Below are 15,938 nucleotides of genomic sequence, written 5' to 3'. Positions count from 1 at the left end.
AAACACATGAAACTATCAGTTTACCTACTCTTGAGGCACAGATCAATACAAATACTATTTCATCTCTAAATGCTTACTTATTAGTAAGGATTTAATATATGTTAGGAAATATGAAATGGCCTGATTTCATATATTGAATATAGAGTAATTTCACACACAGGTTTATTTAGCCTAATGATACATCATGGCCAAATTTTATCAAATTCATATTTAACTTTTCAAAACCCTCTCTTTGAAGAATGGTTATAAAGTATTTGTACCTGAATTATATTTCTGAGCTAGTATTGTTATAATGCTTTCATAAGAAAGTCTATGAATAAGAAAAATTCAAGGTAGCCAGAAGGGGGAAGTCTGTCCTTCTTGGAAGAAGCCTTACGGAACTGAATGGGAGCTCAGAGAATAGAAAAAAGAAATAGAAATAAAATGTGTAAGAAAGGATTAACACAATGAAAAAGAAAAATAATTTCCCTAATTCTATTTTTTCAGTGAATTTTAGTTTTTAAATTGCCACCCTTTAAAAAAATTGAATCTATCTTCCTTGCATGTTTTACTCACAACATGAGCATGTATGCTGGCTGAGAAGGGCAACACTATATAATTTGTAGAAAAAAAAAAAGACCTTTCATCACACTTTATTCTCCTGGAACCAGAGCTAATGCACCTTCCCCAAATGACAGCCTAGAACAGATATGCAGTTCAAAGCCTTTCCTTATGAAAGTCACTCTATAAATTTGGAAGAAGTGACAGTTCTAAAAGCTGTACAGACATCAACACAGGGACATAGAAACATAAAAAAGCAAGGAAAAGCATACCAAAGGAACACAATAATTCTCTGGTATCTGACCCCAAAGAAATGGAAATTTACAAACTACCTCAAAAGGACGTCAAAATAATGATATTAAGGAAACTCAGGGAGATACAAAGAATACAGACAATTCAATGAAATCAGGAAAACAAATTCATAATCAGAATGAGAAATTCAACAAAAACATGGACATCATAAAGAACCAAATAAAAATCTTGGAGCTGAAGAATTCAATGAATGAAATAAAAAATACAATTGGGAACTTCAACAGCAGACTAGATCAAGCAGAGGAAAAAAATCTGTACACTTGAGAGTGGGTCTTTTGAAACAACCCAGTTGGAGGGAAAAAAAAAAAAGAATAAAAAAGAATAAAGTCTGTGGGACTTATGGGACACCATTAAGCAAACAAATATTCACATAATGGAAGTCTAGAAGGAGAAGAGACAGAGAAAGGCACAGAATGCTTATTTAGTGAAATAACTGCTGAAGACTTCCCAAGTCTCAGGAGAGAGATGGACATAAAGTTCAAATGTCCTCAAACCATTCAACCCAAAGAGGTCCCCACCAAGGCACATTATAATGAAAATGTCAAAAGTCAAAGAGAAAGAAAGAATTTTAAAAGCATTAAAAGAAAAATGTCAAGTGACATATTTGTACAGGGAAACCTTCACTAGATTATTAGTGGCTTTATCAGCAGAAATATACCAGGATAGGAGAGAATAAGATGATATATTCAAAGTGCTGAAACTGAAAGCCAAGAATACTATATGCAATGAAGCTGTCTTTCTGAAATGAATGATAAAGTCTTTCCTAGACTAGCAAAATCCGAGGAGATTCATCACTACTAGCCCTGCCTTAAGAGAAATGCTTAAGGGAGTTCTTCAGCCAGAAAAAAAGGGACAATAATTACTATCACAAAAACCTATGAAAGTATAAACTCACCAGTAGAGGTAAATACATAGTCAAATTCAGAATACTCCATTATTGTAATGGTGGTGTGTAAATCTTACAAACTCTAGTATAAAGGTTAAAAGTTAAAATGGTAAAAAATAACTATAAACTACAATAAGTTGTTAAGATATGCACACTATAAAAAGATATAAACTGTGGGAGGGAAGGCAATGCATTCAGAATGATTTTTTGGATATCATTACAAAAGCTCGGGCTGCAAGAGCAAACATAAATAAATGGGACAACATCAAACTAAAAAGCTCTGCACAAAAAATCAAAAAACAAGAAAATGAAAAGGCAAACCACAGACTGGTAAAAAATACTTGCAAACCACATATGTATAAGGGGTAAATATCCAAAAGTTATAAAGAACACTTAGAACTCAATGGCAGGAAAGCAAACGGCCCAATTGAAAAATGGGCAGAGGACCTGGAAAGACATTTCACCAAAGGCATATGAAAGGGTGCTCAACATCACTGATCATTAAGGAAATGCAAATTAAAATCACTATGAGATATCACTTCACACCTGTTTAGGATGGCAATTATCAGAAAGATAAGAGATAACAAATGGTGGCAAGGATGTGGGTAAAAAGGAAACCTAGCACACTGCTGGTAGAAAAGTAGATTAGTACAGCCATTATGAGAAATAGTATAGAAGTTTCTAAAAAGGAAAAAAAAAAAAAGAACTACCATATAACTCAGCAATTCCTCCTGGTTATATACCCACAGGAGATGAAATCACCACCTCATGAAGATATCTGTACTTCCATGTTCACTGCAGCATTATACACAATAGACATGATATGGAAACAATCTAAGTGTTGGTTAATGGACAAATGGGTAAAGAAATTGCGGTATATATGTTATTATTCAGTCTTTAAAAGGAAGGAGATCCTGTTATTTGCTACAAACGTGGATGGACCTGGGACATTATGCTAATTGAAATAAGCCAGATACACACACAAAAATATTGTATAGTCTTTCTTAAATATCGAATCTTACAAAAAGGTTAAATATACAGAGAAAGAGAATAAAGCAGTCATTACTGGGGTGTGGGTTAGGGTGGGAGGGGCAGGTGAAAAAATGGGGAGATGTAGGTCAAAGGATACAAAATAGCAGATATGTAGGATGAACAAGTCTAGAGATCTAATGCACATGAGGACTACAGTTAATAAAATTGTATTGTATCAGGAATTTTTGTTAAATAAGTAGATTTTAGCTTCTCTTGTCAAGAAAAAGGAAATATGTGAGATGATAGATATGTTAATTTGCTTCTCTATAGCACCCATTTCACTATCTATGTATATCTCATAATATGTTGTAAACCTCAAATACACGCAATAAAATTTATTAACAAAAAAACCTTACTGACCTGAAGAAAAAGTAAAGGAAAAGGGGAAAATGGGGAGGGGGGGTGGGGAGAAAGGGGAAAAGAAATGGTAAGGGCAAGGGAAAGAGAAAAAAAAAAAAGAAAAAGGAAAGAAGAGAGCTATCAGTGGGATCACAAAAGCAAAGGGAAGGCCTCCAAAAGAACAGAACCCAGGATAATAACATGGACCAAGAGAGCAGAAACTAATTCATGTTCTTATCAGTTTCTCCTGCTGGATTAAATAGCTCCAACTTCGAATCTCGTGGTATTCTGCTCAAGCTTGAAGTCCTAGGAAGGAACTTAACTGGTCTACTTTGGAACAGTTGTCAATTACTCAGCTAGAAGACGCTGAGACACCTTGTTTGACAATATTACCAAAACTGCACATAATGAAATAATTCCCCTAGCTGAAAATGGGTTGCTTGCCTATTGGACCTCAAAAGCCTAATGCTGCCACCATAAAAATATTTCTGATGGAACATGAAGAAATGCAAAGTTGTACCATACTAGAAGCTAGAATTATCTACCAATAATATAGTTATAACATCTATCATTGTGTGTACTCTAGAACTATCTAAGACACATCTACCATTAAAAGTGAGAAAGTACAGAGAAAAAATTTTTTCACTATTTTACATGATTTAGAGAGCAAAGACTTCATAGCGGTTTTATTGGAACTACATTAACATTCTTATCCTTAGTCTTGCCTTCCAATCTCACTCACTTAAATAGATAGATCATGAGATAAACTTGGAACCATACTACCTGTTTCAAGTGTAACTGGACATTAATGTAGTTCCAGAGATCTCTGCAAGATATGTTTATTTAACATCAAAGAATTCAAGAATATCAGAAAGAATCAGTATTCCACTTATACTGAGGGTTCCTATTCCAAAGACACTCCTCTGATGATCTTCCTAGCATTAAAGTCCCCAGGGGGAGTGTGTATACTATGGAGGAAGCCTTATAGGCCTGATTGGGAGGTCTGAAGAATGTTACAAAGATAGAAAGAGAAATGAAATATATATGAAGGAGTTAAATGCAATAAGGAAGGAACTCATCACGTTCAAAGTACACTTCCAGACCTAAGGAACAGATTTCCACAGATATGTTGTCTAAATTGATGTGAATATGCAGATTGGTGCCTATGCTATAACTTAGATGAAAAATAAGGTAAAAGAATTCCATTTGTACATGTAGAACTACAATCCAGGGATGCCAGTGGAAGTAGTGAGTACTAAAGAGAACAGGAATGTAAAGAAATGAGACAGTCAACCCAATAGACATTATATACGTGGTTACTGAATGAACAAGTACAGGATGTGCCACATAATGATGTTTCAGTCAGACAGACAACATGTAGGACAGTAGTTCCATAATATCATAAAGCAGCTGCGAAATTCCTGTTGCCTAGTGACACTGTAGCCATCCTAAAATCGTAGTGCAATGCATCAGTCATGTGTTTGTGGTGATTCTTGGTGTAAACAAACCTACTGCAAAATATGTTGAGGAGTGCCTAGCTTATTTACAGGGTGACCCTTCCAAAGGTAGCTCAGACCTTTAAAATAGAAAGCCAAGCATTTGACACATCAGGTCTGACTCCAAGTGAAAGGGTTGTTGTATACTTTAAAATTCTTGCATTTTTAAATTATTCCCACCAGCTCTCATAGGAAAATAATAGTTAATAACAGTTAGCTAACACTCTGTGAGTGCTTGCTGAGTGCCAGGCACAATCTCTACCACTAATTTTCATAACTTTGTGGGGGTGGTATTCTTCTAATCATCATTTAATAAATGACGAGAGAGAGAGACACTGAGATACTTACTAGTAACATAATTAGAGGGCCCATGCTTATGCAACTAGTGGCCAGTGTAGATAACAGGAAAATTCATTGCTATTCCCTTTCATAATACACTTTAGCACAATGATGAAATCGCCTACGGATGCATTTCTCAGAATGTATTCTCACTGTTAAGCACTGCATGACTGTACTTGTATATGTTTATAGTAACTCTTGGGCAGTGGTTATGATATAGTTGAGTGAGCAGGACAGTGAGAAACAAGCTATGAAAAGGAAGCCTGTTTGGGGAACTGTTCTTTAGAAAGTCATTACATAAGATGTATTTAAAACCACATTTAGATGTGTTTGTGGGCCACGTTTCAGCCCATCAAGAGCAGATTTTAGGAAAGAAACATAATGACAAAACTCATGTGTTGGATTCTCTGACATATACTAACTTGAGCTGTTAGAAGCACAGCATTCTAAATCACTCAAGTAAGTAGATCCTCCATGACAGGAGAAAAGAAAACAAGTCCCTTTGATTAATGTGTTATATAACAGTCTCCCACATGTCAATCACAGCATGAACCAAGACACAGCCATTCACCCTACCTTGGGGGAATACAGGTAGCACAATAAGGAAAGTTGACTGTATAGGCCTGCTGTCAAGATAGGGCCTGTGCATGCATACTGGTGGGAGTGAATAGGGTGTAACTGACCCAATCCCCCCCTTTTATTTTGACCCAGTCTCTTAAGGGTATCATAATCAAAGGCATGCAGACTGTTACTACAAATACTTTGATGCCCCCATGTCATTTTACATAATGGACCACATTTTTAAAATAAGGCTGATCTGGACTAAGCATAAACTGATATTTAATGTATACCTTACTATAACAATCACCTTCATGAGCTATGTGGAATGCTGGAATGGATTATTAAAGACTGAGAGGTAGCGATGGACCTTAAAGCTTGCAACTGTGGTATTGTAGCTGAACATAAGGATTATAGGAACAGGCTTACATTGGGAAAAGCTGACTAAAAAAGAACACACAGGAAATTTCATACCAGTTTGTCCTGACATAGTCCTTGCCCACTGTGCAAATCAGCATGGATTGGGATGTTCCTGTTTCTTGTGCTGAAGACATAAGCCCAGGAGAACAAAAGCAGATTGTTCCCAACTACTGTATATGTATGCCACCAAAGGTAGGCTCACAACTATTTTCTAGATCAGGTTAAGTTTGAAAGGGATTTGGGCAATAGAAAAATCTATTGGCTCTGACTATGAAGAGGACTTATTTCTACTTCTGACAAATTTGGTTGCTACAACTTTCTCTTGGAGAAGAAGTGATAAGTTAGCACAGTTACTAACTATATCATATTCATGCCCTACTCATGCAATGTCTGAAAAAAAGGAAAGGGGGAAATAAAAACACTGTATTAAAACAATTTTTAATTGTTTATAATTTTTTGATTGTTTATAGTAAAACAATCAATTTTACTATGATTCAAACAGCATAGTAAAAGTAAAATTTGACTAAAGCCAGGTCAAATTTTGGCCAATGGGCTAGGAGATAATTACTAGACACTCTTGGGGAAGATGGAATACATTACAATAGATATTGTTTCATACTCAAGCCTTGCTCATGCTATGTCTGAAATTCAGGAAAGAAAAGGGGGAATAGATGAGGGAGTTGCCCACTGATGGAGTTTGGATGTGTTGTCCCCTCCAAAACTCATGTGGAAATTTGATCCCCAATGTGGCAGTGTTGGAAACCGATTGGGTCATGGGGGTGAATCCCTCATGAACGGATTAGTGCTCTCCCTGGGGGAGGTGGGTTAATAAGTGAGTTCTTGTTATATTAGTTCCCAAGAGAGCTGGTTGTTTAATAGACCCTGGCACCTCCCCTCTCCCTCTCTCTCTCTCTTTTGCTTCCTCTTACCATGTGATCTGCTTGTACCCGCCAGCTGTCTGCCGCTTTCCACCATTAGTAGAAGCAGCTTGAGGCCCATGCCAGATGCAACTGTCCCAGAATTGTAAGCCAAATAAACCTCTCTTTTCTTTATAAATTACTCAGTTTCAGGTATTTCTGTTATAGCAACACAAAATGGACTAATACACCCACAGTTGGCCCTTTTAATCTAAAGAGAAAAACAAAACTAGCAGAGGGAGGAGAAATCAGAGCAGTTACTATCTAAAATTACATTGAATAGAAAATAAAAAGGTATTTATCAAAAAACCCTTGGTCTAATTTCTGACTTCAGGTGTTCTGACTCTTTCACTCACTCTCTTATAGCTAATTGATTCCTTATATTTAGGGATCTGGTAAGAAGAAAATCTCCCGGTACATTACATCAATGGGCTGCTTAAGAAGAAACATAATCATATTAAGAGGTATACAAAGACATTTGGTAAAACTCCAAAAAATATTTTCTGATAAAAACTGTTAAAATTAGACATAAAACTATACTTCCTTAATATTTTACTACACTGCTATGGATTGATTGAATCGTGTCCCTCAAAGTTCATACGTTAGAAGCTGAATTCCCACTATAACTGTTGAGGGTAGGAAATCCTATTAGGTAATTGAAAGGCAGAATTTTGAAGAGGTGATTAGACTGTAGGACCACACCACAGTGAATGGATTAAAAATGATGGTTATGGGCGTGGTTCTGAGGGCTTTAAAAGGAGAGTGCTCTCTGTTCTCTCTGCTCTGCCATTTTCTGCCATGTCACTTTCATGTGACTTTCATGTCATTTTCTGCCTGGTCACTGTTGCCACCACCAAGGCCTTCACCAAATGTGTTCCCTGGATTTTGGAGTTCCCAGCCTCTGAAACTGCAGGCAATAAATTTTATTTTCTTTATAATATATCCAGTTCCATGTATTTGTAAGCAACATAAATGAACTAATACATACACATAAGGCTTTAACAAAGCATTTCCATTAAAAACAGGAACAAAATATTATCCCTACTATTATTTTAACATTGTCCTAGAAGTTCTGCCCAATGCCATAAGAAACAAAATGGTAATGAAAGGTACAACTTATAGAAAGCAGAAAGCAGAGGAAACCGCATAAGAATAAAAATTTTGACACTGGGCAGATCCTGTTTCAAATCCCTGTTCTGCTCTTACTGGAAATGTGACTTCACATAATTATTTTATCTCTTTCTATATCTGTAAAGTTGTAAAGATTACACAAAGCAATAGATATACAGTGGTTATAATGTACCTGGCATATAATAAACAATAAACTGTATGAATTATTGTTATTACAAAGTACCCTTGCCAATGATATAGTCACATGCTGAAGACCCAGCAAATAACTGAAAATTGGTGGAAGAGGAAAACTCATTGGGTAAAAGATAAGCAAAACCCCCGAATTTCTACAAATATTAGCAATAATCTATTAAAAAAAAAAAACATTTAAAAACAGAAATTCCAATCTGTTCAATCCCTGTACTGTCCAGTTGCCAAAACAAATCAAAACAAAAAACCAGAAATAAATTTATAAGGTATGTAGAAATAAAACCTTTACAAGAACTATAACAGATACGTGTAAAAAATGATCAAAATTGTGTAAGATATAAAGGAAACAATGAGTAAATGTAGAAATTTAACATGTTCCTGGATAAAAACTATTACACACATGTCAGTTCTTCCTAAGTTAATTTGGAGGTTTGAGATAACACCAATCAAAATTCCAACAAGATTTAAAAAAAGAAAAGAAAAGAAACAAAAATCATCCTAAAACTTATCTGGTAAAGAAAAAGAGCGAATAACAAAAGAAAATAAATGTAAAAAGGAGAGTAAAGGGGAAATGAGGAAAGAATTCTGTTAGAAATAAAAACATATTCAAAATCCATAATTACTAATACAATGAGGAACTAGCAGAACAGACAGAATAATAGAGCAGAGTAGAAAGCCCGGAGAAAAATAGAACTTGACACGTATACTAGGTTCATTCTCTAGCATATATAAAAATTATTATAAATTAGTGGCAGAAGGAAGATGTAGCCATTAAAAAATGCTGGGACTTCGATTACCTACTTGGTAATGAGTAAATTAAAAATAAATAAAAAAATAAAATTAGGTTCTCACTTCAAATCAAACAGCCAAAGAAAGATACAGAGAAAGAAAGAAAGAGACAGAGAGTGAGACAGAGAAATGGCAAGAGAGATAATGAGAATAAAAAAATAAAAAGAATTACAAAATTAGAATGCTGACACACTACTCAGTAACAGATATGAGAACATTAATATGACTAGGATTAAGAATGTAAGCTAAATCTTACATGTTCTTCCCACACTTTCTTTTCCCTTTCATATGCTTCCTTTCTCTTTCGCTCCAGTTGTTCTTTCAGTACAGCAGCACGTGCATTTGTTGGGGCCTGAAAACAAAAACAATCAACAAAATTAGTTACCAAAAAGAAGGCATAGGATTTTTTGTCCAGCTCTATATTTACTTATTAGTCAAAAAAGAAGTGTGTATGTGGCTCCAGAATAAAAATGTAAGCTCATTGTATAGCCCTAGTACCTAGAATCAGGCTTGACATATAGCAGGCAGTCAATAAAAATTTGTTGAATGAAAATAAATTTGAGTACATTTAAATAGAAATAAAAATGCAAAAATTTACAACAATTATAATACATTAATTTTACTTATTTTCACAGAAATGGATAGCTACATATTTTTCATTTTTAAGGTTACCATCTTTTTCCTTTGATGCCTACTTGTGTGACAGTTTAATAGTACATTAAACTATGCCATGATTTCATCTAATTGCTCTTTATAAATATGATAACAGAGAGAAAAACACTATTTTTTAGAAACCAAAATGTGAGGGAGAAGGGGGAAGAAAAATTAAAGAGAATAAAGTGATTTAACTATGCAAAACTTAAGAACACAATTTTCTATGTTAGCTTTCAATTTTCTCTAAGAAAACCTATAGCATTTCTAGTCTATACCTTAAGTGATTCAATTTTTTTACGCCTCATGTCAGCCTCTTCACTTCCTTCTTGTCCCTCAGAACTATCAGCTTCTTTCTACAAAATAAGTAGATAAGCAAATCACTTAGAACAAATGCAGTGCAGAGCTCGGTGAAAGATAATATGAAGAAACTAACATCTAAAAATGTACAATGGGAAACTGTTCAACACTGTTAATTTTCTTCCAAAGCTGCAACTACACACTCTACTACTACCAAAGCTTATGAACAATGGAACAAAAAGATAGAAAGAGATTGCTATAAGATGTATTTTAATACTTCCATGGTACTATTTACATTTTCCTCTAAGAATTCCTCCAGAACAAATGGTCTTATCAATTTGAAATCATATAAATAAGATTTACTTTATCACTATGTATAGTTTTCTTGTCTTTGACTTTCACTGCTTGTCAATTTTTATTTTTTTGTTAGTGGCATAGCATTTTTAATCTTATTCTATTATAATATCAATCAATTACTTTAAAAAAAATTGATGTTCAACCTACCTTTTCACCACGAAGTTTGGCTTTTATCTGTTGGCGCTCATTGAAATTCTGTAGTCTTATTTGTCTCAGTCTTGCCAGATAAACCTACAAAGAGGAAAAAATCCCCAACATATTAATTTAAAAGAAAAACCGTCAACATTTTTACTGCTAAAATTTTTTTAATTTAAGGAAAAGTATTAATCTGAATATTAGAAATAAAATTTCTGAAATCTGGTTAATGGAAATGTAATATTAGCTTTCAAGTGTTTAATTTAGATCAACTTATTTCTGAAAATAAATATATTAAATACAAATTTTTAATTTTATCAAAAGTAAAGAAATTGAACTCAGAAAACTGAATAACAATTATGGGACAAAATTATGACACGTGTCAGTCAGAATATATTAACAGGTCCCTATAGAAATCTTCAAATAATTGTTAAGAATTTAAACCATGCAAGGAAAAAAGGCAATAAACTCAAAAATGGCTATGTGACGGAGGTAGCGAACATGCAGGAAGCATACCTCTTCCTCTTTGTTTCTTGACTTCCCTCCTCTTGAAGAGCTGGACCTGCCTCCATACATAGCTGCCAGGTTTTGCAGGATTCCCTGTTTATCATTTAATGTACTAAGTTTGAAGAATGACTAAGGCTACATCATCATTTTACCTAGGAATATCCAGGTGCCACTTTACTTCTTTTGGCAAATACTGACCATTTCTAGCTAATAAACTCTGGTAACAAACCCTGGCATTTTTCTATATCAATTTAACAAATACACGCAGTGAGAACAGAAGGATGCAATTAAACCCCAAACATAATTATTTAAAACAGACACCAGCTATGTTTTTATTAGCCATTTAAGTAAAGAGGTTTTTACCACTGCTTTAGAGGTTAGATAATCCTCAAATCCAATTTTTCCTCTACAAAGGGCCAAATCCATTTCTACATAAGTCTTCCACACCACACATACACACGCATGAAAATATTTGAGCTCACTGCTTCTTTTTTTTTTTTTTCTTTTTGTCTTTTTTACTGACCGGCAGCGGGATCGCAACCCTCGGTGTTGCGCCCGCACCGCGCTCAGCCAGTGAGTGGGAACCAGTCTCCACATGGGATCCGAACCCTTGGCGGGAGCGCCACCACACTCCCAAGCGGCGCACTTCTCCAGTTCGCCACCGGGCCGGCCCGAGATCACTGCTTCTGAATTCCACAGATGTACTGTATATTAATTATAAGATCTAATCAAACTCTTTCAGTCTCCACATGGGATCCGAACCCTCGGCGGGAGCGCCACCACACTCCCAAGTGGCGCACTTCTCCAGTTCGCCACCGGGCCGGCCCGAGCTCACTGCTTCTGAATTCCACAGATGTATTGTATATTAATTATAAGATCTAATCAAACTCTTTGTACTTGGTCATTCCATTACTATACTACAAATGATCATAACCAATCACAAACTGACTCATTTTTAACAGAGTTTATCACTAACATGGAATTATCTTATTAAAAATTATTAACATCCTTCAGTAAAAGTATCAGATTACAAAATTATTGACTTTCTCTTCCTTCAGCATACAAGCATGCTTCAAGTTTCTCTCAGCTTAAAAAAATCCTTGGTCCCACTTCCCTGTTTAATGCCTTTTTATCAGCTTGTTGAAAGTGTATTTTTATATTTGTCATCCTCATTTTCCTGCTTTCCATTCATTTTTTAACCCACTGCAAACTAGTTTCTTCTTTTTTGGGGGAGGGGAGGGAGACTGCGGGCTGGTATGGGGATCCAAATCCTTGACCTCAGTGTTACCAATACTGCACTCTAACCAACTGAGCTAACCGGCTAGCCCCTGCAAGCTAGTTTCTGATCCAACTACGACTCTGAAAATTTTTTAACATGAACAATGACCTCCTAGTTCACAATTCAGATGGACCCTTTTGAGTAATTTTTGCACTAATTTCCATTAGAATTTAATTTTGACTGAATCCACATAATTTATATACTCATATGTATTTTTTCTCATAACAAATAATATACATTCACTGTAGTATATTTATAATATGAAGAAAATACAAATCATTTATAATTCTACCTTCTGAGAAACTTAAAAATTAAGGGTATTGGCTTCCAAATTTCCTTCTACTCATGATTGCATACATGCTTATTTTTACAAATCTGAAATATCCCTACAGTTATCCTGATTTTTTTCACTTAATATTATATCCCGAGTCTCTTCCCACATTCATTTAATATTCCTTAAAAACATTATTCTTAAGTGACTATATACTATTCACAACATTCTACTATGTAAATGTTCTATAATTCACACATTTTTTTAAAAGTCTTTCTTTTTTTTCAGTATTTATAAGGGCACTCTCTTCTGGATTTTTCCAATTGTAACTACTTTTCACAGGCTTTTCTGCTTCTTGGCTCTTCGTTAACTGTCCATATTTTTTAGAGTTTCATTCTCTGGCCCTCCTTCTCTTCTCATCCCCAGGCTTACCTTATGTTGCCAATTCCTAAATCTAAACTAATGTCAAAGCTCTTTTCCCTTGAACTATAGACTCCTGTGTATATTAAACTGATATCTGGACAACTCTACTCTTACGCAGCAAAGCTACCTCAGTTTATAAACATGACTTTATCATTTTTTACTACATGATCTTATTCCTAACTCAGTTATTGATGACACTTAGCCACCCAAATCAGCAAGCTGGGAGTTGCCTTGGCATCACTCTTACTGGCCATATACAAATGACTGCCAAATGACCAATTCTATGTCTTGATAACTATGATTTATCACTTTAGTTTCTGCCTTGGCTCAGGCTCTCTTCTTTTAACTCCTGGATTTCCAAAAGAGCTTCATAAGTTATCATTTTACTCTAGTCTGACATCCTCCCAGTCTATTTTCCACAATGCACTCAGAGAAACTTTCTAAAATTCCCTTTCATATCAAACTCCACATCAATCCTTCAATGGTTCCCATTATCTTCAGACTTCAATCCAAATTCTGTTGAATGGCAAGAAAAAGCTGTTTGTGATCTAGCCATTTCCAGTCCCATCTCTGCCACTGCTCAATCAGAAATCCTACATTCTAGAAATGACAATTGCTTGTGGTTTCTGGACTATCCCATGATCTCACTCATCTTCTTAAAATGGCTCTCTACTCATCTTCCAAAATCCAAATCAAACATTTCAGTCCTGGAAAGCCTTGCCAAAGCCTTCTCTAGGGAGTTGTGTGCCTCCTCTGATCTACCACACCATTCTTTATATATCCCTCTCGCAGTAGCTAGCACTCCTCATAGTGTATTATAATGGTGGAAGGGCAGTATACTATGACAGTTAAGAACATGGACTACTGACTCTGAAGTCTGTCAATTCGTGTTTTTATCAATGCCATAAAAACTCTGCGGACCTTAAGTAGAATTACATAAACTTCTTTTAAGTCTAGGCACAGTACCACTTCATGGGTGTGCCAGAACAAAAAAGTAATACTGTATGAACATGCCCTGCCTTTCTCCTCTTCCAGCCTGACAAAAGGCTTTAACTCACTCAGTTTGCTCCCATCCTTGAGGAGGTCCTGGCATTAGCTTATTAATTATTTTAGCTTTGGGGGTATAGGTCAGACAGTTGCAAAGGTGCAAGAAAATAAGAAATAGGCAGTGCCAGGCAAAGATGTAAGGTAAATTCTGAAAAGATGTATGGGAATATCTTAGTTATAGGCGAGTAGGTCGTAGTGAACTGAGTGAGTACTGCTATAGGCTATATCTTCCTTTCATGGTGTTTGAAAAATACAAGAACTTGATTTTAAATTTTTCTTAAAAACTTTTTAGCTTGAAATATTATATACTCACAGAAATGAAATGTACAGGGAGGTCCCGTGCACCCTTCACCTGGCCTCTCCCAGTTTTATCATCTTGCATAACTACAGTACACTACCCAAACCAGGAAGCTGACACTTATATAATCCACAGAGATCTCACCAGTTATACATGAACACATCTGTGTCTGTCCATGTGTATCTATATAATTTTATCACACCTGTAGCCTTATGTAACCACACCGTAATTGACACAACTGTATTATTACCATAACACTTTATAGCCACGTTCACCATCCCCAACCCTAAATCCTGACAACCATTAATTTGTCCTCCATCTCTATAATTATATTTTGTGAATTAAGTCCATTTTTAGCATTAAAAGGAACTGTCAAACTATTTTACACAGTGGCTGTATAATTTTAAATTCCCATCGACAATGTATAGGTGATCCAGTTTCTCCACAACCTTACCAGCATTTGGTTTTACTACTATTTTTTATTTTAGTCATTCTGATAGGTGTGTAGTAATACCTCATTGTAATTTAAATTTGCATTTCTCAAATGGCTCATGATTTGAACATCTTTTCATATTTGCCATCTGCACATAGTCGTAGATGAAATGTTTAGAATCGTCTTTGCACATTTTGTAACTGGATTCTTTACGTTTTTAATGTTGAGTTTTGATGCTTCTTTATATGTTCTAGATATAAGCCCTTTGTTGAACATGTGGTTTACAAATATTTCTCCCAATCTGTAATTTGTATTTTCTTCCTCCTAACAGGATCTTTCACAGAGCTGAAGTTTTTAGTTTTGATAAAGTCTGGTTAATCAAGTTTTCCTTTTCTGGACCATGATTTTGATGGCAAGTCTAAGAACTCTTTGCCTGGTCCTAGGTCCAGAAATTTTTTGTCTTTTGCTAGAAGTTCTACAGTTTTATGTTTTATATGAAATTCCATGATTTGTTTTGAGTTAGTTAGTTTGTAAAGTGTGAGGTTTAGGTCAAGGTTAATTTTATTTTTGGCCAACAGATGTCCAATTCCTCCAGCAATAATATTGAAAAGGCTATTCTTCCTCCATTGAATTGCTTTTACTTATTTGTCAAGAACCAACTAGGTACATTTGTGTGAAGCTATTTTGCAGTTCTCCATGTTGTTCTAGTGATCTTTGTGTCTATACCTTCACCAGTACTATACTGTTTTGATTACTGTAGCTCTAAGTCAGCCTTAAAATCAAGAAGAGTCATTCCTCCCACTTTCTTCTTCTCCTTCAAAATTGTTTTGACTATTTTAAGACCTTTCTCTTTCCATATGTTTTAGAATAAGCTTGTTCATATCCATAAAAAAACCCTTTTCTGAGATTTTCATAGGAATTACATTAAACCTACATATCAATTTAAGAAGAATTGCCATTTTTATTATGTTGAGTCTTCTGATTCATGAACACTGAATATCCAAGTATTTAGCTCTTCTTGAATTTCTTTCATCAACATTTTCTCATCTTTATTGCACAAATCTTGCATATGTTTTGTTAGATTTTTTTTCCACTTTCTTTGGAGCAATTGTAAATTGTATTACATTTTTATATCATTTCTCACTTGCTCATTGTCAATATATATAAATTCAATTGATTTTTTTTTTTTTTTTTTGTCTTTTGTCTTTTTCCGTGTCCGGCAACGGATCGCAACCCTCAGTGTTGCCCCCGTACCGGACCGGGGACCGGCAACGGGATCGCAACCCTCA

The 15,938-nt window shown here is 35.2% G+C and overlaps 1 protein-coding gene across 1 annotated transcript in view; it reads right to left on the bottom strand.

The window, feature by feature from the left end:
- LOC103595557 (serine/threonine-protein kinase Nek1-like) overlaps positions 1-10,982 on the bottom strand; it is a gene marked incomplete at its 3' end in the record, with an annotated part of 49,963 nt that extends 38,981 nt beyond the window's left edge. Inside the window, exons 1-4 of the mRNA XM_008578974.1 lie at positions 10,908-10,982; positions 10,404-10,487; positions 9,878-9,955; positions 9,205-9,300 (exon numbers count right to left, since the gene is read on the bottom strand). Coding sequence (XP_008577196.1) covers positions 9,205-9,300; positions 9,878-9,955; positions 10,404-10,487; positions 10,908-10,967 — 318 coding nt within the window. The remainder of the gene's footprint in view (positions 1-9,204; positions 9,301-9,877; positions 9,956-10,403; positions 10,488-10,907) is intronic.
- Positions 10,983-15,938: the final 4,956 nt, after the last annotated feature.

This window comes from Galeopterus variegatus, unplaced genomic scaffold, assembly GCF_000696425.1.
Source record: "Galeopterus variegatus unplaced genomic scaffold, G_variegatus-3.0.2 Scaffold1792, whole genome shotgun sequence".
In the NCBI taxonomy this organism is placed as follows: Eukaryota; Metazoa; Chordata; class Mammalia; order Dermoptera; family Cynocephalidae; genus Galeopterus; species Galeopterus variegatus.
The sequence above is the reverse complement of the archived record's forward strand: the minus strand, read 5'-3'. Positions and strand labels throughout refer to the sequence as shown.